The following is a 25,373-nucleotide window of genomic DNA, read 5'->3' on the forward strand; positions in this document are numbered from 1 at the left end:
TTATTTATTTATTTACTATAATGGAGTATTTGTTCAAATAAAAAGTGTTGTGTAATAATGTAAACTACAATTATTAGACAACTGACCTTCCATCTTCTGTAGCTACAGATGTTCAGAAATACTAGTACTGTAAAGTACTGTAAACATATTCAACCCCAAAATCTCATGAATCATACGAATTGACAAAGATGAAAATGAAGGACATTTCTGTCATAAATAGGGTTAGATGGAATTTTCATTTTCATTTTGTTTACTTTTTTTTTCACTTTTATTTTTACTTATTTATTTACTTAAATAATCTAGTTTTTTTCCCCCCTTACTACAAAAAAATTGTGTAATACCCTGCTTCACAAGAACCGTTGACAGTTCGTTGAAAGTGCATTAAGTTGCCAAATTCTACTACTTATGTTTATTTCTTTGAGCTTTATTCTGTACAACAGTTGGTTCTTTTTAACTCATTCACTGCCATTGACGGCTATAAACGTCAAAAATGTATTTGAACTATTTCTATTAGTTTAAAAAAAATTATCCACTTTTGTTAACAAGAGTATGAAAACCTAGATTTTTTTTTATTGTTCATTTAGAACAGATATAACATTTGTGATTAATCGTGAGTTAGCTATTGAAGTCAAGCGATTAATAAATTTTAAAAAATGTAATCGCCTGACGCGATAAAAAAAAAACAAGATTGTTTTTTTTTAAATTAGGGGCATCAGGCGATTAAAATTTGTAACCGTAATTGATCACATGACTTCAGTAGTTAACTCCCGATTAATCACAAATGTTATATCTGTTCTAAATGTACAACAAAAAAATATAGGTTTTTATACACTAGTTGACAAAAATGGGGAAAAAAAATGTTAAACTAATAGAAATAATTCTAATGAATTTTTGACGTCTTTTGCCGTCATTGGCAGTGAATGAGTTAAAGACATTCACATAGTCCTAGCACTTAGTTTGTACCCTTACATGTAAATACAAAGTTACCGACATGGTCCCTTTGCCGGTATAAGTCATTGATGTACCTTTTCTAACAAACAGTTCTTATTTGTACTTGGGGATTCAACTTTGAGCTCCAACAAGAATGGATCCCTAAAGTACCCTACATTTCTGACTGTGATTAACACCCCTTTGTTCTTTCGGAGTGTTGTCGGGGAGTAAAGTAAAAAAAAAGTAAAACACGAGTTAAGGTTAACCTTTCATGCTTGGCATGGCATAACATGGCGTTGAGGTTTTTTTTTTTTTTTTTTTCCCTCACACAATTTTCTTGGCAGTGTTCCTCTCCTGCTCAGCCCAATCTTGATGAGCTCTCTGCCCATTAAACATGACCCGAGAGCTCATTTTACACGGAGACGTTTAATTGCGTGTTGCCGGGCTACTCGTCTTATTAGGCTAAGTGCCGGCTCCTACGGCGAACTCCGTCAAGTGAACGTGCAAGCTGCAGAACTTTTCCACCTCGCTGCTCCCCCGGCTGCTCATTACTGCAGTCATCATCACACAAGTCACTTTCCAATAGATTTGTGTCAATTTACAGATGAAACCGTTCCTTTCGCAGGTTTGACCCCGACTTGATACTTCTGATGATTGCAAAGTGTTCGGAATTACTGTGCGAGAAATTGCGAGAAACACTATTAGACTGATTGTGTCTCACATGCGGTATGTGCATTCAAGTATTTTTTTTAAAAAGAGATTCAGTTCACTCGCCTCCCTCGCTCAGTGGTGGGTGACTTATTTGTGGCTTCAACTATTTGCAGATTATTTTTTGAACTAAATTACTGAATTGAGTGACCAGCAAGGTGCATTTGTCCTCTTTCTGAGACAACCAGCAAGAAAAGAGTGTCCACGTGGCTTTTGTCCATATATGGTCACTTGATGCACACCACGTGACGTGTTCTGTCAAGAGATCTTTTTGCTGACCAGAATGGGAGTTTCCTCGGTTGTGTTGTTCACTTGCGATATAGTCGCAGCCCAGACATGGTGGACGCTGATATCTTTTCCACGAGAGAGCGCTGGACGCCCTCATGCAATTATTCAAGCGTCCTGCATTTTGGTTTGTTTTTTGTTTTCGTGATGATTTCCCCGGGTAGCTCTTTACAAACGGAAGACAATGTGCACAAATATTTGGATATTCACGCTTTCTTTCAATTCCGCTAATATTCCACAATACCTCTTTTGTACCTGAAAGATGCAGCATTCTATTTGACACAACAGGTTACCATTTATGGGAGTTTCATGGCGTTGAGACAAAGTTAGTCGGCTGTTACGTGTTCCCTTTTGTGGGGGGTTTTCTGTCCTAATTTATTCTGAATGATTGCTTTCATCACTGAGTCATATCACACTCTTAAAACTGTTGTGATAAAAGTAACCCAAATTCTGTGAAACAGCTAACCCAGTGCTGGGTCAAAAAGGGACTGGGCCAATACTGGGTTATTTACAGTGTAAAAAAAACATAAGTAAATAAATAAAAATAAATACTAATAAGAGTGATTTCATCCAATTTTCTGGGTTGTTTTACACAAGACAACCCAAAAAATTGGGTCATTTTGTACAAAGCGACCCAGAAAGTTGGGTCAGAAAGTTGGGTCAAGTAGTGATTTAGTCCTTTTTTTAATCCACATTGGGTTATTTTTTTACCCAACCTTTTTATAGTCTAAACTGTTGGTTAAAAATAACTCAATTTGGTGGTCGATTGCTTTTTGACCCAAATTGGGTTAGTTTTTAACCAACTTTTTTTTACACTCTAAAAACAGTTTTGTGCAAAACAACCCAAGATGCTGGATCAAATTGACCCAAATAACGAGTCTGTCCCTTTTTGATGCAAATTGGGTTATTTTTGACCCAACTGATTTTCAGAGTGTAGAATGTAAGCAGACGAAGCAAGTCACTCACAGCAGTTTCTCATCGTGACACAACCCAGCCATTTTCTGTAGGTGGGACATCCACTCTCACCACGATTCACCCACCACCGTCTTCTAAGAATCATACTTTAAAAACAATGTAAACACAGGAGAACACACTCTAAAACTCTCTTCATCCCAATCAAATACAATCTTCAACTCAATCTGTTGGGTCAAAATAATGAACCCAGCCTTGGGTAAAAGTAACCCAAACTGCAAAAAGAAAAAGAAAGAAAAAAAGATACCCAGTGAGTGGGTTAGGAAAACAACCCAGCATTTTTGGTATGTAAAAACACTGGAATATAGTTAATTTACTCAAAAATTGTAATGAATGAGAAGTGACTTGAATTCGTTTTTTACGTAATTATATTTTGTTAACAGCCATTTTCTGCCTTTTTCTTTACCATGTGTTTTGTTTTTTTTAGATATAAATACTTACGTAAATATATAGGCACAAAAATATGCCTGGTATTGAATATATTAACATTTACATGTTTTTCAAAATTTTAAAAAACATAGGTTTTTTTTTTGTATTAGTGGTCAGATCAGCTTTCTCGAGTGTTGAAGCAATACTGCCCCGTTACTTCCCTCCTCGGGCTCACGCGGGGACGTAAACGCGTCCGTGTAGTGCAACTCAAGCAGCAGACTCCTCATCAGCCCGCATCATAAGTAGCGTTAGGGGGCACATGGCTGTGAATAGGCCTCATCAGTGAGGCCAAGGGTTCACGTCCTCGTATTAGTTCTAAAGAAGTCGCCGTGCTCGACCCAAGGCAAATAAGCCCCTAGAGGCAATTATTTGCAATCACTAAACGTATTATTCATTATGAAAGATTTTCTTGTTCTTGCACCGGCGTAATTTGCTATTGTTCGCGCAAAAAAATGGCAAGCGAAACGTGTCATTGTACAAAAAGAGATTTTTTTTATTTTATTAATTTTAATGACTGCTTAAAAGTCTGCATAAACTTTCAAAGTGCAAATGAAAGGAGCCTCATTGTCCACTGAGCCTTGGTGCGAATGTGACATGTCTCGTCTGGGTGTAATCATTAGGCTGTTTTCATTGACCTCATCAGTGCGTATTGTGCTGTGAGAGGCGAGCGTCACGCAGCCGCCGCCGCCTCAGGTGAGCGTGCGCCATAATGCCTCAGCGAGTAACAAGTAGAACACAATTACTCCAAACTTTCCCTCGAGTCTTTTATCTACTCTCTATTTTTCTCCCATCCCCCTTCTCCTTGGCCTTCTATCTTTCTTTGCAAAGCGTAACGTACTGATTGGTAATGCAAAAAGAATAGCACGCTAATTAGCAATTCCGTCACGTTGCAATGTTTGACTTTTTTTTTTTTTCGCTCTGCATATTTCTGCCTTCCAGATAGGAATGCAATTAAGGATAGTGTTGTTGTTTTTGTTTTTTTACTCTCAAAATGATTAAAGTAGATGTAATTAGGGAGGGATAAGGAGGGAGACAATATTTTATGGAGTATATACTAGAATTGTTCGATAGCATTTTTTTCTCAGATGATACTAAATTTCATTTAACGCAAGCAAAAATTGTGAACAAAGACATTTCTTTTTGGCTGATGTGTCTAACTGCCGCAGTATAGCGCCAACTACTGCCGAGGAGGACTATCATAATGTCAATTTTTTTTTTCACAAGTGGCTGATACCGATACCTGGTATCGGTACTCGCCCATCCCTAATGTATACATAACTGTACATTTTTGCAGTACAGGTGCTTTATTTACATTATATTCATTATTTTTAGCCACACTCTAAAAAGAGTTGGGTCAAAAATAACCCAACAATGGGTAAAAAAAAATGGACCAATCCTCTACATGGGTCAATTTGACCCAGCTTTGAGTCAAGAAATAGGTCTTATGTGTAGAACAACTCTTAAATATTGGTCAGATCCTTTACTTGGATCAAAAAATTGGGTCATTTTGTATAAAACAACCCAGAAAGTTGGGTCAAATTGACCCATAAAGTGGATAAATTTTTTATCCATAATTGGGTTACTTTTGTCCCAACTGTTTTTAGAGTGCACTCCACCCATGTGTCGGGTTATGAAATGTTTTATCCATTTTAGGTTACTTTTGAGTTGAGCCAAAATACCTTAATCCAAGATGGCTTATTTGATCTACTCAACCACTGGGTTATGAAACGTTTTTAGTTCAGTTAAAGAAGTGAAACTCATATTGTTCAATTAATAGCTGTATTGACCATGTTTTTTTAATTTTTTTATGCAGAAGTGTAATTCAGTGATGAGGAAAATTAATAAAAATAAATTTGAAGCTTTTTTGTTTGGCTTAATTCATGGCAGGTGTAAAATTAACAGAAATTTAAAAAGCTCAACTATAGCTTCAATTTTGTAAACATCACAGCCGCCATCTTGTTACAATACATGAGGAGTAACAATCTCGATACGTGCTCTTCAATTGCACAACTGTACTAATATTTTATCCTGATACGCTCCAATCGCCTCTCATCATTTACAATTGGAATAAATAATGCATGCGAGAGGAAATGAGTCCAATTAGCAAGCGGTTTGGGTCCATTGATAAAAGCCGAGGCTTGGTTCTATGAGAAGCAGGAAGCTGTGTCATCAGTCAGCCCTGAACAGATTATCATCTGCAATGGAGGCGGGGCCAAGCGCCCTGGTGCACCCAAGTATGTCCACAAACCAAAATACTCCAACGCGGGACCAACCTGCAGGTTGGGTGCTGACTCCATCGCAAAGTCATTCTCCACGCCGCATTATAAGCGCGTCCACGCTTCTCAGGCTACGCTTAAACACAAAAGGAGGGTTTGGGAGGGTTTGGGCGGGTTTGGGGGGGTTTGGGGCACCTCGTCTCACGCTCATTTGCGACACAGTCATACTTGTTAAGTGGCGTATAAACCGTGAAGAAACCTTCGACCTTTTTCGCTTCTTACTAGCGCCTAAGCCAGAGGTGTTAAACTCATTTTGGTCAGGGGCCACTTTGTTTTTACAGCAGTGAAACCAAATAAAGGTTCAATCAACTCATCGTATTATTATGTATGCTAGAAGACTAGTTTTGAAAAAGAACAATGTGTGTGCAATATCTCAATATTATGGATTACACATGACGATTTGAATTTTTTTTTTAGCATGGATCGTGGAAGTTGATACAAATGATTTGCTTTCGCGGGCCACATAAAATCATGAAGTGGGCCGGATCTGGCCCCCGGGCTTTGAGTTTGACACCTGTGGCCTAACTAATAATGATTTTTGTTTTTTCTTATGCCGGAGCCACAGTCAGAAACGGGCTTTTGACAGTAAAAAAAATATATATATATATTAAATAAAACTTTTTTTATCCATAGAAATGGGTTTCTGGCAGTAAAAAAACAATTAAAAAAATGGAAATTCTACTGCCGGAGACATTCTTCTGTTTGACAATACAATGAATAAATAAATTAATAAAACCTTTTTTCTTTTCTTTTTCTTTTTGCACTGACCGAGGAGCTTCTATTGGTAAAAAAATAACAACAAAAACAATATTATTATTATTATTGTTGTTATTATTCGGGGAAGGGGCTTGCATAGTCTTGTGTTGTTATAAAAAAAAAAAAAAAAAGAGTTGACTGGCCAAATAATCAGTTCACTTCAATCCCATGCTTTTAATCTCACATCCCATCTCATCTCCTAATCTTCATTTTATAACATCTCCATTAAATCACATCTCACTTAACTCAAGTTTTCTCAACTTTTCTTCTCGCGTCTCATCTTGTCATCATTGTATCATTTTGTCGCCTCTCATTACTGTATCGCTTCCCATCGCAATTTCCCCACGTCATCTTAACACCTTATTTGACAAGATAAGCACTGCACTTAAATATAGGAACATAAGAAATCTACTTCAATAATGATTATTTAAAACAAATAATAAGTGCATAAAAATTCAACCTAAATAAATACTTGAAAACTATGTTCTTAAAAAAAAAAAAAAAAAAAAAGGAGTTCTATTGAAATGGGAACTCAAGTCCCAAATGTGGTTTCTAAACATGGTGTTGTGATTAATATTGTGCATGTGAAATAAGAATTAAACAGATGAATGCAGCCAATTTCATATTTTCATATTCTACCGCTCTCTTCTGATTTATTGAAATTGACATCAAACCGCCTTCGGGCTCGCATTGCCAATGTCACATGACCAAACCCAGACAACAGGTGAACTGTTTAATTTTGACTAAATTTTTATCAATGACTCCCCGAGTTGTGATGTTGCAAAAAGCGAGCAACGCGGACCCTCGTGCCCCCCGCCCGCATCAGGAATGGATAATAACAAACAGCGAACACGTCTTGGTGCCTAATGAGCGTTGATTTACGTTGCGTGCGCATGATGTGATGAGAGACTGATTTTAAAAGACGGTCAATTCTGGTGGGGCTTGGCGGCAGCGCGGTGCTGAAAAAAGTGGATTCCCCCGAGACGTATTTGACGAAGATAATTAGCTGAAGTGGATACGAGCGCACATCTTTCACCTGAGGACATGATGAAGGATCTTTCGAATGTGGGAGGGGGGGGGGGGGTTGAGTCAAAAATGGCCACCGACTATATTCAACGTATATTTTTCCAACACGTGCAGTATGTTCATACAGTACATTAATGTCTTCCAGCGCTATTATGGGAACAGTAATGACTGGCACATAATTATCCCTCCCACTCCGACTCGACTGCTGGATTCCTCTCATTTCAAAACATAATTGTCTGTGATTGAATCCGAGATAATTCTATGTTCTTTGAGGGCGAGGTGACTTTGCGCAGGCATGGGCGAGACTTTGTGAATTCAACAGTAAACGACATGCCAAAAACGCGGCAAAACTTTCAAATTGCCTCTCACAATTTTCCCCCCCGAAAAGCCAAAAAACGTCCGATGAAGACAAGTTTAATTAAGAACCCGTTGAAGGAGCGTTTCCAATCACGCTCGTCAGAATGAGTACATTGAGCGTGTTCGTCTCCAGGCCATGCGCTGTCTCTTTATCCAAATGTCCTCCAGAGGGACCCCCAGTTAATTGAATACATTAAAGCCAAGCGCCGGGGGCTTTATTTATTTCTCCCATTTGCTCAGACTTGTTTAAAGGAGACCTACTGTTGTTGTTTGGCCCCCTTCTAGGGTTGAAATGGTCTCTACGCTGGGTGTGCTGTGCAGGATTGGTGCTGTGAGAGGAGATTTAATGTAACCCACAGATTTACTTATTCATGAGGGCCCCTGAGCTTCAAATGTCAAATGTGCATCTTCTGTGCCAGTTTGCAGAAATGCTTTTCTTATGCATTTGTATTCTTTTTTTTTTTTACGTGGATCATAGTCTCTTTTAACACTCGAGCAAGATCACACAACTTTATTATAGTTGACGAAAACTGATTAAATAACTCAAACTAAGCAATCATTTAGACCGGGGATCAGCAACTCAATGCACTTTCAACGAACTGTCGCCGGTTCATGTGAAGCACGGTACTACACAAGTACTGATTATTATTTATTTTTTATATTTTAACATTTAAAGTGGTTTTCAAAATGAGAGGGACCCTACACATGACTAAAAAAATCAGCAATTGTGTTTTTATAGTCAACAAAAACTAACTAAATGGCTATGCTAAAATTGAAAAAATAAATAAACATTTTGGATAACAGAATGAAATATAAACAAAGATGCTTTTTTTTCTCTTCTTTTTTTAATGAAAATTTACTGAAACCACTTTACATTTATAAAAATAACTAAAAGAAGCTATAATTCCAGAGAAAAAAAATCCTTGCTTTTATCTTTGTCGAGTAATATCATACGTGAACTTTCAGGGTTCATTTTAAATGTATTAACTTTGTTTTTTTTCTGTACTTCCGTACACAAGGAGGAAAGTCAAACAGTTTGAGAATTTTTTTATTTTGCACTCGATATGTTAAAAAAGTAAAACTAAAACTAATACTAAAACTAATAAAAACTAAACTAAAACAAAGTATTTTCAAAAAATAAAAAAATAACACCTTTTTTTTCTCTTTTTTTTTTTTGTACTTCATGTTAATTGGTGTTAGCATAGTTTCATAAGTTCCATCTGTCTACTAGCCAATAAAGGTATCGGAATGTGATTGGATAAACAAATCAGTGGGAGGAGGGCCTGTGCAACAGAACCACACGTGTAGTAAAAGAACAATTGAAGTTGTAACATGTTTTTTTGTGATTTATTATCAAACCAAAAGGTATGTGGAAATGGCAGAATGATTTCTTAAACAAGCAAGCGTGACTCCTCGTGAATTATGGACGTCATGTGAAGTGTGAAATGCAGTCGGTGGCTGTCTACCTCAAAGGGCACAGGGGTGACATCCCCGGACAATAGTCATTAGTCAACATGCTCTTCACCTCCGGTGTCGCATTCATCACGGCGACGCCTCAAAGCGAGCATATTATTCACTCATTAATGACACGCTACCACATTCATCTTGCTGTTACAAAGTTCAACTTTAGAGTTGGCAAAATAGAAACTCAATTGTCTGAATATCTACTGTTGGTGGTGGGGGAGGGGGGGTGCTTTACTACTGTGAGGTAATGTTATTATAATGTGCCATGGTTTCCTCATTAGAATCAGTCGTCTTGAAATAAAAGCAGAATGAATCAACTCGAAGGTCCACAACACGCTTTTTGATCAATACTAGTCATTTTAATCATGTATGTTCTATTTTCAGCAGTTTTCCTTCAGTGGAGGCTCAAACTGTGGCTAGCTAAAAAAAAATAATAATAATTACACTCGTGTTTCATAATTTGTCTATTTTGATGTTGTTGTAAAGCTCAGCATGTCAATTCTGTTATAGTTATTTATTTATGTAAAAAAAATTCTAATTCATCAATTCTAATTATACTTGTTATACATAACATAACACACTTAGCTTGCTAAGTGGTCCACCGTGTGCTCATTTAATGCTAGCATTAGCAATAAACAAAGTGTGGGAGCTTCAACTTTTGGGGAGTTAAATGGGAACGTTTCAAAGTCACGACTACCACTAACTACTACTACGTTTTACTCGCACACACAAAACTAAACAAAAATATGTTTCAGAAATTCCAATTATTTGTCATATATCGCAGAGTTAGCTTGCTTAGTGTAGGTACACTGCGTCATTTTATGCTAACATTGACCTCACATAAACAAAAAAAAGAAAGTGTGGGAGCTTCAACTTTTTGGGGGTAAGATGGTAAAGTTTCAAAGACACGACTACTACTACTTCGTTTTACTCACAAGAAAAACTAAACAAAAATGTTTCAGAAATTCCAGTTATATTTGTTATACATAACACAGTTAGCCTGCTAAGTGTAGGTCCGCTGTGTCACTTTATGCTAACATTAACCTTACATTAGCAAAAAAATTAAGTAATGGGAGCTTCAACTTTTGGGGGGTTGAATGGCAAAGTCTCAAAGGCAAGTACTAATATTTACTGAAGGGAAAAAAACGTTAAAAAAAAAATGTTTCAGTTACATCCAGTGTTAGCTTCAACAAGCTAATTTAAACATGCAACGCATACTAATTTAGCATTCTTCCTGCTAGAGGCCTAAAGTAAGATTTAAAGTGAACGAGGTGATTAAGAGCCGCTGTGCTGGGCATTTATGTCGCAAGACTGCATATAATGAATTAAGACCGCATATAATGAATAAAGATCCCAAGTTTAATTGTTTTTTTTTCTTTCTTTCACACACAAAAGTGCCGAGTGTGGACAGCCTTTAATCACCTCCCTGACAGGAATAACTGCTTTCATTTAACCTTGAGTGAAGATCATGAATTGTAAAGCGTTTAATTGGAAACAGCATTTAAGAGACGGAACAGAGCAAATTGCCGCCGATTGAAAGGCCCGCATTGACAGGCAGTGGCGGTGAGAGGCGCCACAATTAAAGCTGATCTGTATTCACTGGCCATGTCACCCGCCGCCATTAGCGACAAGACTGTTTGATCATCTCTGACGACAAACTGTGCACTGCTTCTCGCGTTTCCGACGAAGGCGCCGCATCGAAGAGACCACGTTTATTGTTCCATCGGCCGCCTAATTGAAATGTTCTCAAATGCGAAAAGTAACAATGCGCCGTCTTTGTGAAACTCTGCTCGTAATGACGTCGTCTCCGCAGACAATTGCCCCAGTGAGGTGAGAAAGTGTGTCAAGTGGTACACACTCCATCGTGCGCTTAATTGTTTTCCTGCCGTTGACATGAGAGAGAACAAATTCAATCTGCGTGCCAGACGTGTCCTCCGTGACTGAGCCCAAGCAGCCCGAGCAGCCCAAGCAGCCCGAGCAGCGTGGCCCAAGCAACCAGCCCCCCGGGGTCATGTTTTACATTTTGCCAATTATATTTAGGGAAGGGTATTCCACAAAATACAAAGTGTTATTTAAATGAAAATAGCTTTGGGATTATTTTGTTAACTAGATCCCCCCAAAAGTGAAGCTGGGGAGCCCCTTTGAGTGCCTGAGGGGATCTCCAGAAAAATGAATTTAGAGATTAATTTCACTCTAGTTGGAACTCATCATTTGCTACAAGGAGAATAAATTGTTTTGAGGTCATGTCTCTTTATTACAGAGGTCTACAATCAAACGGATTTATGTCACAGGCCACATTGTGGTTACGATTTCCTTCAGAGGACTGTTATGGAAATGTGCAATTGTATAACCACCTCACCATTATGTTGAGACAACAAATTGAAGGATAAAACATTTATAACCACAAAGATTTTTCTTTAAAAAAATCTTATTTTTTTAATGTCAATTGCTAACCTAGAATAATTGCCTTGAAAATTCTCATAAAATTTTTGAATGCAATTATACAAGTTTAGCAATTGAAAATGATAAATGATTCCAATTCAATTTCTTGTCACACATACTGGATTTACATACCAAATCCCTAAAAATACAAATAAAATAAAGACATCACATATATATCTATCTATAGTTGTCTACGGGCTGAAATTGAAATTCAGAAATTGAAAAACGAGCAAGCGATACAGATATGAAGAGAACTTTATTCTTAAAGGGATACTTGACTCATTGAGACATTTTCAGCAGTGAACAGGTAATTTATTTGATAACCTCATTATTTTTCTTGTACTATTAATACATTTAGAAACACATTTTTCCACTTGCTGTCGATTGAAGATGACATCACCTGTGCTGAGGAAGTAGATAACGACAAATCGTGGCTCACCTGTTTTCTGGATTGAGTTAGCAAACTGAGCCATGAATGGTTGTTACCTACTTCCTCAGCACAGGTGACGTCTTCAGTCCACAGCAAGTGAAATTTTTTTTTTTAAAGGTATCAATTGTTCATGACAAATAATGAAGTTATCACATTCATTCCGGACAAAATACCAACTTTTTATTGCTGAAAATGCCTCAATGAGTCAAGTATGCCTTTAATGACTGTAATACATTTATTTTTTTCTAATAAACGTTGCCGTGAGATGTTATATGACAATAGCAAGTTGTGATATTCTCAGCTTTTTTGGCTCACCTGACCTGACATTGACATCAAAGTAAAAGCAAGTCATTATTCTTAGAAATGCAAAACCAGTCTTATAACGTAAAATGTTGATAAACCCTTTAGTCGGAGTCAAGCAAAAACAATTTCTTTACAATAAATGTCTTGCTAAAATTGCTGTCGACTAAAAATGACATCACAGCGCCGAAGAACTCCGTTTACGAACGTCACATGACCAAACCCAGAAACCAAACAAGCCGTGATTGGTTGTTTTGAATCCGTAGGCACCGTGATGTCATTTTCAGTCGACAGCAAATGACAAAATGGCCGCCCCCTAAAATGGATAAAAACAGGTTGATTTTGCTGCTTAACTCATTCACTGCTATTGACAGCTATAAACGTCAAAAATTCATTTGTACTATTTCTATTAGTTTAACATTTTTTTCCACTTTTGTGAACAAGAGTATGAAAACCTAGAATTGTTTTATTTTACATTTAGAACAGATATAAAATTTGTGATTAATCGTGAGTTAACTAGTGCGAATAATTACGAATACAAATTTTAATCGCCTGATGCCGCTAATTTTTTAAATAATATTTTCTTCTTTTTTTTGTCTCAATAATCTTTCTTTCTTTTTTTTAAGAACTTCTTTTTTTTTAAATTAGGGGCGTCAGGCGAGTACTATTTCTAATTGTAATTAATCGCATGACTAGTACGTAACACGATTAATCAAAACATTTTGGTTTTCATACTCTTGTTAACAAAAGTGGGAAAAAATTCAAATTAAACTAATAGAAATAGTTAAAAATGAATATTTGACGTCTGTAGCCGTCAATGGCAGTGAATGAGTTCATTCATATTCCACAAATGCAAAAATAATCAGAATGCCGTGTTTAGACTCAAAGTGAACATATTATTGAAAAGAAAATTCCCCTTTAAAACGGGTCACCCCATTGGAGTGATTATGACTTAGTAACAATACATTCGTATGTTTGTGCTTAGCTATTAACATAAGATTGCACGATAGCAGTTGACAATGAAATTGCAGTGTTTGGATTTCTTGAGTGCTTTTTTGGGAGGAAACCATTTTCTCAGAGATTTTGGTACTGGGAATTTGCCGCACATGTCCCAACATTTTCCAGCTGGAGTTAAATGGAGAGTCAAATGCGCTCAAGTGTTGTTCATGATTCCCGGCCACATTGCAAACAATGTGTGCTGCTTTTTAAGTGGTGGAAATAATCCCCAAGATTATAAAGTGGTGTCTGGCGTTAATTACCTCTGAGCTCTCTCTTTTTCTCTGTGTTGTTTTTAAGAGGTAGCCAGCCTCAACATCGATTTTTTTGCCATGAGAGATACTAAGATGGCAGATGTAAATGATGTAATGGTCCTTTCAAGCTGACAAATTTCACCCATGTTTCCTCGGAACAGCTGTCGAAACAGATTTGAAATATTAGGGAGTCCGTGCCGTCTCACTTAGCGGCTGCTCGCTCACGTGCGACGTTCTCATGCGCAGTGAGAGTTTAACAAGTGAGCTGATTCACAGCTTTAGCTCGTCAACATGTTGTACTGGATTTCAAAGTTCCACTTGTCTTTAAAAACCGCTGGGTTATGATGGATGCAACTTCACAACAAGCTGCAGTTTAGCAGAGAGTGAACTATTTTTTTCCCCAAAAAAGATTGAAGATGTTTATTGAAGTTGACAACAAAAGCCGACCATAAAGCAAATAGAATTAATTACACGTGTGTTAAACCAAACCACTTAACTTTTCCTTTAAATCCACTAGCTTGATGCTAACGCATAATGAAAACACCTTTAGACGAGCTAACAAAACTAGCATTGATAACGTGGTCGTTTTAAAACTCTTAAACAACTTTTATTTTAGCACACGATTTAATTATTTTCATTTCATGAATTTATATTTTAACACCGCAAGTCTGTGACACCAATGCTAGTCGTTAGCTTAGCTAGGGCATATAGCATTTTTTGTTAGCATTAAGGTAAACAGACTTCTATAGAGAGAGAGAGAGAGACTATACAATGTGTGTTTGTTTTATATACACACCCTGTAATTCTCATGTCTCTCAAAAGAGATATCCTGGAAATATTTGTATTGACAATTAAATAAAAAAAGTTTAAATCCTTGAAGCCTTTTCTCAGCCTTTGAACAAAAACGGCAACATTTTGACTTCACCTATATTCAAGTCAAATTTATTGATAGCGCACAGGCTTGAATCAAGATTAATAATAAACTAATACAATGCAATACATTTTTTTCCCATCATACCTTTCTACACTTTGAAGTTAACGCTGCTCAGTGTAACTTTTTCAGTGTTGATGTTATTACAATAAATGCATGTTTTAGTGTCTCTGGCGAACCGGTCATTTTGTGACCTTGTCCGTAAGTCACGTGCTGTTTGGTCCATTTTGCGGATTTGTTTGGACAATATGCACCCACTCTTGTAAAAGTCCTCCCTGTCCTGTGTCCCGGATTCACGAGCACGACGGCGACTCGTGTGACAAAGGGTCTGAAGGACTTAATGAAGTAAAAATTAATGAAGCACGTGAGCGCCACCATATCAAGGCCGTAAGCTCCTCCATGCCCCATTTATAATGTATGATCTCAATAAAATCGATCTAATGTACCAGTTCTCACTCGGGGTAGGAATAGATTTACAGATTACGGCCCAGTGTTCCCCGGGTCATAATTACACCCCCCCCCCCCCCCCCAAACCTTCTCCCTCCTGCAAATTAAGTGTTCCTGTTGGGAATCTCAACTTTCCCAACAATGCGCAAGCGTCCACAAGAGAAGAAACTCCAGATGTGTTTGTGGACAGTCTTACCCTAGCTGTCGAAACTATGGCGAATTTATTGACAAAGCCAATTGGAAGTTTGAGCAACTGAGTTGCCTGTATTAGAGCTCCCCCGTTAGGTAGCAGTGAGAATGACAGAATAAGAAATCTGGATGGGAAATGGACACTCATTTTAAGGAAGAGTGGAGTTAGCAACTGTGTTATGTGCTAAGAATGGCGTTGCTAATTCTAATCATCTTTATCTTAGCCTGGCAACTTGATTTGATGTAATTATATAAACTATTTATTAGTTGATGTAATAGTTGTCTATGTGAATGACTATTTGTTGTTTATCATCTAATGGAAAATAGGAAGTGAAAATTCTCATCTTGTGTTGGCCATGCAGGAAAATCAGTTTATTCATTTATTGACATATATAAATACATATACACAGTATATATGTACTGTATATCTATATATACGTAATTATGTACATATTAGGGGTGTCAAAATTAGTGAGTTAATTTTGAGTTAATTTAAAGTTCCTTTAACACCACTAATTTTTTTAACATGCGATTGACTGCCCGTTTTCTGGGGGAATTTCAGTCGCAACGCAGCAGACATGTCCCCGTCAAAATTTTGCAGTAATTAATATAATAATAAATCATATATTTGTGGAGACTGGGGTCAAGTTGTATTTTACAATTTTAAAAATGTGCAGAATTTCACAAGTTACTTCATGTTAAACATTAGATAGCGCTTAATATAAAAAGAAAAATGCACTGAGCTGTCACCAATGTCCTACAAATGCAATTATGCCATCTAGTGGCAGGGAAAATGACCTCAACACAAATCAATATCACACTTATTTTTACATTACAGTACATCTTTTTCATTTTAACTAAATTTTATGAATTATTATGAAATTACTGTATCAATGATGTAGCCATATTTCTATTATTTATGTTAACAGCATTAAAAACCATGAGAATTTTTTTTTATATTGTACATTTAGCAAATTTGCAATTAATCGTGAGTTAACTATTTAAGTCATCCGATTAATTACAATTAAAAAATGTAATTGCCTGACACCCCTAGTGTAAATACATACAAAGTGACGTAAAATAAAAATAAAAACATGTCATAAATGTATAGATCTCGAAGCCAGCCACCTGAAAATCAACCATCCGCTGCCGTCCACGTCTCCCATGCGCAACTGCATATTTCACCTTATCACGCTTTCCTTTTAAAAGCAGCGCTAAGTGCACTTGTGCTTTTCCTTTGTTAGGGTGACTTGGCAATTTCCCGTGAGATGGACCAACTGCAGACAGCTCTTTGCTTTCGATAATGTCACCGAGACAGCAGAACGCTGTTTCCATCACATTGCACACCGCGGGAGCTTTTTGGTTTGCGGACTGACCAATGTTTCCATGTCGTCTTTCATCCTTTGCGTTCAAATGTGGAGAGAAGGTTATTCATGTTCACCTGTAAAGGTTTAGGACACTTGAATTTCATCCCGAAATTTCACCTGAAATCCCACCCCCCCAAAAAAAACACGTCCTTAAAAAGCAGTAACAGAGAAAGCTGTTTAACACAGAGAGAGGCCTGACAAACAAAATTCTAATTAATCAGCTGATTCTGACCCAAAGCTTGTGAAATCAGCGTGGACCTGCAGGTCTCTGAGGCAAATCAGCAGTCGCCGCGTTTCCCTGCGGCCATAATGAAAATATCAGTCAATCAAAATCTTTATTATGCTGCGAAACCACCGCTTATCTCCACACGTGCATACAAATAACGAGCCGCAGTGCTCAAAACCCGTTTTTAGCTTTACGGCCGGCAGTCTATCACTTCAAGTGGACTTATGATGTCGCTCTGAAATGTGATAACGTTACCTGAAGGGACCCGAAATACACACACATTTAAATATTTTTCGAAAATCCTTTCTACGCTATTAAGTTTGTGTACGCTGAGAGAGGTCATTCCGGGACAAATATTACCCATGTTTAGTGGGTGCTTTTTGGCATGAGCACTATGTGCGGCCACACCAGAAGGCATTTTATTAACATCAAATATGCTCAAATAAGCTATTAATACATTTTGAGGATCTATTGACCCATAACATACTGTATATTGACCAACATGCCACCTCGTGCAACATTAAGGTTGCTTGTGGGAGAAGCGGGGCCCCATCTGTGACCTGTCATGTGATGTATGTGGCTGAGGCCACCTCAAGCATCCTCCAAGCCCCGCCCCCTCCCACACAACCCCCCCCCCCGACACCCCCGTCCCTCGGTTAGTGGTACCCCGCATCCCGCCGCCACACGCTGCTCATTTACTGCTACGCTGGTTTTCATAATTAGCACCGCGAGGCCTCATTAAATCTGCTCTAATGAATAAATATTGTATTTCATAGCGTGATTAGCAGATCAGCTCAATGCTGAAGCGTTGTAAACAATTACTTGGCCAAATATTCATCACCCCAAAGTGGAAGATCATTGGTATTTAAAACAGGAGCGGGATTCTCAAGTGCGTCGTTATTATACCAATCATAGGTTTGGAAATAGGAGTTGCGCTTGTATTTTCTTTAGATGCAATTTTGCTGTCTGTCATAGTCAATTATACACATTTTGTATACATTTGAGCACAAATTTCCATGTCCAAGTGATTCATACCCTTTCTTAACTCATTCACTGCCATTGACGGCTATAGACGTCAAAAATTCATTTGAACATTTTTTTCTACTTTTGTTAACAAGAGTATTTTTTATTGTACATTTAGAACAGATATAAAATTTGTGATTAATTGTGAGTTAACTAGTGTAGTCATGCGATTAATTACGATGACAAATTTTAATCGCCTGACGCCCCGAATTTTTAATTATCTTTAAGTCGCGTCAGGTGATTAAAATTTTTAATTGAAATTAATCGCATCACTTCAATAGTTAACTCACGATTAATCACACATTTTATATCTGTTCTAAATGTGTAATAAAAAATTTTTTTCTAGGTTTTCATACTCTTGTTAAAATTATTATTTTTTTTTTTTTTATAGAAATAGTTCAAATGAATTTTGGACGTCTATAGCCGTCAATGGCAGTGAATGAGTTAATACCTGCATATTTCATATTCTAAATAATTGGTGGGTGTACAGTCTGGCACGCTGCATTTTTATTGGCCAACCACAGAATAGGAGTTTAAAAAATATATATTTTTATATCAGGGTTGCCATTTTGCCACCAACTGAAAATGACATCACTTCCTCAAGGCTCATTTAGCGACCAATCACGGCTCACCTGTTTTCGGAAGCCAAGCCGTGATTGGTCGTCCCCTGAGCCCAGAGTAAAGTAACTGTGATGCCATTTTCAGGTGACTGTAAGTAGCAAAATGGCCGCCCCTTAAGATGGATAAAAACGGGCAGCTTTTGCTGCTTAAAAGGGATATTGACTGATTGAGCCATTTTCAGCAGTAAGAAGTTCATGTTATCTATAATTAATTTGATAACGTCATTATTTTTCATGTACAATTGATGCCTTTAAAAACACTTTTTGCCTTTTGCTCTCAGCTGTAAATGTCATCATGTGTGCCACAACCAATTGTGGATGATTTTGCGAATGTCACATGACCAAACCCAGGAAACAGGTGAGCTGTGATTGGTCGTTACATGAGTGCTGAGCACCTGTGATGTCATTTTCAGTCAAAAGCAAGTGGCAAAATGTTTTTAATTGTACGTGAAAAATAAAGTTATCAAATTAATTCTAGATCAAATATTAACATTTTATTGCTGAAAATGGCGAAATAGAAGATTCTGCTAATTTCAACTTCCATTGAATCTTGTATAAAACAGTGTCGATAACCAAACGAATTTCAGTCACAGCTCCACATTTCAACAACGGAGAGGTGACACTTTGTTTCTGCAAAGATTATGACTTTAATAATAAAAATTTACAGTTCAGTCAGCACGTCGCAAGCAACGGGCTAAAACCAGAAATTTCCCAACCCGAGCCGAAAGAAGTACGCTTTGCAGCAGACTGATACAGGAGAGTTCAATTCACGTGTCCAGAATCACAAGGGTGAGCACAAAATGAGCCATGGCAGAGCGCAGGATGAAATGATTTACAGGTACGAGAGTCCCATTAGAGTGCGCTAATTGTTTCCACGCCATTAGCGCCGGTTATCTAATGAAGGAGATATGAGTGGTACAGTACATCACACCGAGCTCTTCGCCGGCGCCACGTGGCGGGCAGTGGACCCCGACTTGTGTCCTGTCGAAGGACAGGCTTACAGGTCTCACTTTTTCACATGTAAACACATTTACAAGAAATTAAAAGAAGTCAACCCAAAAAAACCACATAAGTTAAGCAACAAAATCTAGCAGTTTTTAGGCAGCCAATGACAGCTCAGCTTCAGAAAACAGGTGAGCTGTGATTGGTCGTTGCCTGAGCCCTGAGCAACTGTGATGTCATCTTCAGTCGACAGCATGTGGCAAAATAGCCGCCCGCTGAGATGGATAAAAACGGCTGGATTTTGATGCGTAACTTATATTACACCAATGTAATATTAATCAGAATGTCATGTTTAGACTAGTGAGGTCACATATAAACATATTATTGTCAAGAAATGTTTAAGGTTGACTTCCACTTTACAGACAAAAAATAAAAGAAAAAAAGTTCAACCAGACTGTCTGAAATCTACATTTAAAACAATGTGAAAAAACAGCAGTGATTAAGCAGTGATTCCCCACCAGAAGTGCCAAAATGTATTTACTAAAAAAATTATAATAATGCATTTTTAACTTAACAATTAAATGCTCTTAAAGGCAGAAGGTGGATAGGACACACTTAGTGACATTTTGTGTGAGATTTATGTAATGGAAAATGTCTGCCTTGGTTCAATAAAGGTTGGGAAACAATGCTGTAAGAAAATAATAATAATCCATAAGTAAACATTACCTGTCTTACAAAAGCTAAAGAAGCACAGGGGGGGGATCAACAAGATTTTTTTTTAACCGTTACGTTCAGTATTTTAACAATTTTGGGATCGCATACATTAACTCATTCGCTCCCAAAAACAAATAAATACATTCTATTTTAATGGATTAAGTGTCCCAAAGACGTATTTATACGTTTTTTTGTTTTTTTTTTTGTTTTAATGCTAGAGCACACAGAAGGCTTTGTTGCAGCCTCTCAACTGCAAAAAAAACAGTTGGGAAAAAATGGTAGTTATTACACAAACGGCCAGCAGAGCAAAGGAGATGAATCAGGACCATGTTGAAAAAAAAACCTCAATTAGTCACAATTCTAAATAGATTTGTGAATAAGGATGAAACGTAGCTATATTCCAATGCCAATTGCTGCAAAACGGAAACAGATAGAAATATACTTTTTTTCCTGATGAAAGAAGAGACTAATCTTTTTTTTTTGGTAGGTTCCATGTTTTAGAACACAATATTCTGTGGGTGTTGCAAAATCTCAAAATCCAATAAAACAGCCGGGAGTGAAGGGAATTGCTTCTGTGGAAATGACTGGGAGTGAATGAGTTCAATAAAATAAAATAAAGCACACTTAATATGTATTTTGCCTCGAACTTTAAAATACAGCAAATATTTGTGCAAGTGTATTTTGAACTGGGGTTCATTCCAAACATTGCCTTAAAACCGTTCCTTTTTATATATTTTTTTATGAAAATAGTAGTTCATCAAAACTTGCTAATAATCACAGATGATCAACTCTTGATATTCATTTCAAATGCAAATCCAAGAATTATTAATAACCTAATAATGCGATCGCACAAAAGTGTCAAAGTTCGTAGGCGAGCGTCTCCATTGGCTGGTCATCACTCGCTAACCTCTTCCAGCTCCTTCTTCAAGCTGCACAGAAAAACGACGACGAGATTAAAAAAAAAAAAAAACGTTTAAAAACATAAATACAAAATGGTCGCCGATAACGCATCCGTCACCTTCTCAGGTAGGCATGGACATTGTCAAAGCCGTGATATTTGGCCAGATAGACGAGCACTCCGGTGGCGCAGCGGCCTTCGCGGGCCCGGCAGAAGCTGCAGTTGCAGATGCCTCGGCACGGCGGGCAGCGCCACTCCTGGCGGGGGAACGACGAGGCACACGTGAGACTCCGGCGACGCTTGGCGAGCGCGCACACGCACGCACGCAATCTTTACGGAACTCACCGTGTCCAGCAGAGCATCGCGCACTTCCTCCCCGTAGCGGTTGCGGAGGCACGGGCCGCAAAACTGACCGCGGACGCCGACGCATTCGGGATTGCGGCAGTTGGTTTTGGTGTCGATTGTTTTCTGGCGGCACTGGTGGCAAGTGCTCCCCTGGAAGACAGACAAGAGGGAAAAGTCTTCTTTAAAAAAAAATTAAAAAAAATAAGAATCCCACAATAGTAATAAATAAAAATACTGGGTTTGTTGAAGTGAGTTGCGGAGCTTAATTTAGATAAAAGTAGTGCTTTTCTGCTATGTTGGAACCAAGGAATTATGTTGAAGTATGTTGAGCATCTACATTTAAACAAAAGTAGTGCTTCTCGACCATTTTGGGTGCAGCAATTATGTTGAAGGGCTTCATTTAGACAAAATTAAAGCTTTGCCGCCATCTTGGGGCCAAGAACTGATAGGAGTTGAGGATTTTCCATTTAGACAAAAGTAGTGCTTTGCCACTATAGACAAAAAAAACACTTTGCCGCCATCTTGGGGTCAAGAAACTGTGTTGAAGTGAGTTGAGGAGCTTCATTTAGACAAAAGTAGTGCTTTTTGACCATTTTGGGTGCAGCAATTATGTTAAAGGACTTCATTTTGACAAAATTAAAGCTTTGCCGCCATCTTGGGGCCAAGAATTGCATTGAAGTGAGTTGAGTAATTTCATTCAGACAAAAGTAGTGCTTTTTTTGCTATCTTGGGACCAAAGAATTCTGTTTGAGTAGAGGGGCTTCATTTAGACAAAAGAAAAACTTTGCCGTCATCTTGGGACCAAAAAACTGCGTTGAAGTGAGTTGAGGATCTTCCATTTGGACAAAAGTAGTGTTTTGCCACCATCCCCGCCGCCAAGGATTTACTGTACGTTGAAGTGAGTTGAGGAGCTTCATTTAGACAAAAGTAGCGCTTTTCGAACTCACAGTGACGCTGTTGTACACTTTCTCCCTCACGTTGTAGCAAATGTGCTCAAGCTCGGCCTCCGTGACCTCGTCCACGGGTCGAACCACGTGCGGGAAGGCCTTGATGCCGTTGCACGAGCGGCGGCGGACCTGGACGTGAAAAATGATTAGCCGTTAGCTTTGAGAGCAACGTTAGCGACGACTAGAGAGACGGAAAAACGCAGCTTACCGGCTCGTCCACTTCTTCGTAGTAGCGGCTTTGTCGCACCAGGCTAAACTTGTCCTCGGGTTCTTCCTCCTCTGGCGTCGGGCTGGGCGGGCCGTCCACTAGCGTGCGGGAGCGAGTGTGGGGTCGAGACAGACGCTCAGAGCTACGCCTCAAATTTTCGGGCATGGAGCGGCGAGGTGCACGTGGGGTCTGAAAAGTGATGATGATGTATCAGAAAAATATTCTTCTGTAAGCGCCAGTAAATAATCATTATTTTAAAAGCAACATCTATGCTAATTTCCACTTGTCTATGGCATTTTGCATTAAATGTTAGCGTTAAGCTAGCAGACGTTTGACCTCTTTGTATGTGTTTGTTATTTGTGTCGTATTTGTTTTAAGGTTTAGAAACTCATGTAATCTATGCTAACTTCCATTTGTCTTTGGCATTTCACATATGTTAGCATTAAGCTAGCAAACTTTCATTGGACCAAACTATATTGTGTTTAAATAATATGTTTAATTTGCTTTTGTTGTATGCTCTGTATGTGTTGCTGCTGCTAGCAGTTGTTTAAAGGTTTATATATCGTTAGCTGGCAGACTTATGTTGAATTATATGGTTTGGTTTAACATTTTGGTCTTTAAATACACATTGTTTAATTTCATTTTGTTGTATGTGTACCTGCTACGTGTGTGTTAAATTAGCAGTTGTTTAAAAGGTTTATAACTCATCTAACATCCATGCTCATTTCTGTTTGACTATTGCGTTTCGTATTATGTTAGCATTAAGCTAGCAGACTTTCATTGGATTTAATTATACAAGTTGGCTGAACATTTTAGTGTGTAAATATATTTAAATTCCATTTTGTTGTATGCTATGTTTGTATGTGTTGTTGCTCCATATTTGTTAAAGTAGCAGTTTGAAGGTTTAAAACTAACAGCTATGCTAATGTCTGTATTTGGCATTGTTAGCGTCAAGCTAGCAGACTTTAGTTGGCGTATGAAAACTGAGAATAGACTTTCAAACTGTATTTTAAAGGCTTAAGTGTGTTTTAATACAATTAAATGTGTTTAAGAAGATATTTAAGGTGTGTTGAAGAGGTGAAAGTCCTTTAAAAAAAAATATATATATATTATGTTTTACTATGTCACGGATTTTCACCTGTTGTGCGTGGCATATACACAACACGCATGCGCTATTGGATGACGAGGGAATTATTATACCGTTGTGGAAGCAGAGGTCATTCGTTTGGGAAGGAGTCCTGGTAGTTTGTTGAGCTCTGCCATCAGCTGAGCAAGCTGAAACAAAACAGGGATGAGAGGTCACACTCGCGAAAGAAAAAAAAAAAAAAAGTCTGATCATTTTGAGTAAACGCAATCTTCGCTACCATTTCTTTGTTCTCTTTAATATTCAAAGCTCTCTTGGCCATGAAGTTCTCCTCTTCCTTATCAGAGTCCAGCACTTTAGGTCGAGGGAGCGGTTCGGACGCAGGCCTCTTGGCGCCCGCCTTCCGGGTGGGGAAAGCAATGGCCACCTTCAAAAGGTTGGACCTGCGTCCGCGTCTCGCAGGCTCAGAATCGGGATCTACTTTCTGGGAGGAAACATTTTTGAGGATTTGATCTTAAATTGAAACATTTTCACCCATGCCTTCCTTGCAAATCACCCACCATCGCTTTCATCTGAGTGTTGATGAGCTCCTCCTCGAACCCGTTGCGCGCGTCTTTCTCCGCAGCGGCCTCCAGAACTTTTGTCTTGTCAAGCAGCCGCCTCGACAGCCGGGAGTTGCTCCTCTAAAATACAAAACCCGTGTTGTTAGCGTCGCTGCTCAGATGCTTCACGGTAATCACCGCCCGGTAACAACACACGTGTTATTACCGTGTTTGCGAAGCCTCCATCGGAGCCAAAACTGTCGCAGCTGTCGTCGGAGGAAGAGGAGGACGTCTCCATGGTAACCAGGGGGACGCTGCGGAAGCTTCTCAAACTCATCCTGGTGGAGGGAGGCTGGGCTGCTGCACTCTGGTAAAGAAATACAGTCAAATCTCGTGGATACAAATCGCAGTTTAAGTTGGGGGTCACCTCGAGTGTGCTTTTCTCACAGGACTTTTCTGGCAGATTTTTTTAAGATGTCTACCATCACTTAAAGAAAATACGAGTGTTCAGGCAAATCACTTTTTTTTTTAATGGGTTTTAAAACTGTTTTAAAATTTCTGCAATTCTGCCAGGTTATGTAAACAAAGCACAACTGTAGAGATGTAAACACAATGGTTTAAAATGTAGGGGGTCACTAAATGTATTTTTTTTTTTAAAGAAGAAAAGTCAAATTGATTGTGCTTTTCTCTCCTATTTTCATAGTTTTTGCGCAATTCACGGCCAAATAACGCTCGGTGGCGAATTTCCGGTCACGGCGAAAAGAACCACTGCTATCACTTTTGCCAAGGTTCCACAAATTCAAGATTGGTATAGAAGGTTTGAATAAAAGTAGTCAGTAAATGCACAAATTTGGCTCTCGTACAACGAATGAAAGTACAAACTTAGTTCGACGTCATACAATAAACACAACACGCAAGCAAATATTATTGTTACCTTGGAGCGTGTGCAAGGCATTTTAGTCTTCAAAGTTGTTGCACGCAGACAGAAAGTGGATCCGAACTGTTGCTCGCCTCTTGAGCTCTGCAGTGAACAATGCACATCCGGCTCCTGGAGCGCGCGCTATTCACGTTCGTTTCCCGCGCCATTACAACGTCCTGGAAGCTGAATAAAATAAATTAATCGTTAAAAGGGAATAGTTAGCGTTTCGCTGCGTAATGACACAAAAAGATGATCGTATTTATTTTAATGACGATAACACGTTATATGTGTTTGTATCTGAACAACACAACTTAAAAAAGGGTTTAATTCATGACATTAAATTGTA

General features: G+C 38.3%; 1 protein-coding gene across 1 annotated transcript; it reads right to left on the bottom strand.

Moving 5' to 3' along the window:
* Positions 1-19,113: 19,113 nt before the first annotated feature.
* cdca7a (cell division cycle associated 7a) lies at positions 19,114-25,165 on the bottom strand. Its single transcript, XM_086091454.1, has 10 exons — positions 25,043-25,165; positions 24,335-24,475; positions 24,127-24,249; positions 23,847-24,050; positions 23,683-23,757; positions 22,483-22,671; positions 22,275-22,403; positions 21,328-21,477; positions 21,103-21,239; positions 19,114-21,013 (listed from the first exon to the last, which is right to left on the bottom strand). Exons 1-10 carry the CDS (start codon positions 25,061-25,063, stop codon positions 20,980-20,982), a joined length of 1,203 nt encoding a protein of 400 aa, XP_085947580.1. The 5' UTR covers positions 25,064-25,165; the 3' UTR covers positions 19,114-20,979.
* Between the last annotated feature and the right edge of the window lie 208 nt (positions 25,166-25,373).

The sequence above is a fragment of the Leptonotus elevatus genome, chromosome 12, assembly GCF_054856555.1.
Source record: "Leptonotus elevatus isolate MCC_2025b chromosome 12, RoL_Lele_1.0, whole genome shotgun sequence".
NCBI classification, from domain to species: domain Eukaryota; kingdom Metazoa; phylum Chordata; class Actinopteri; order Syngnathiformes; family Syngnathidae; genus Leptonotus; species Leptonotus elevatus.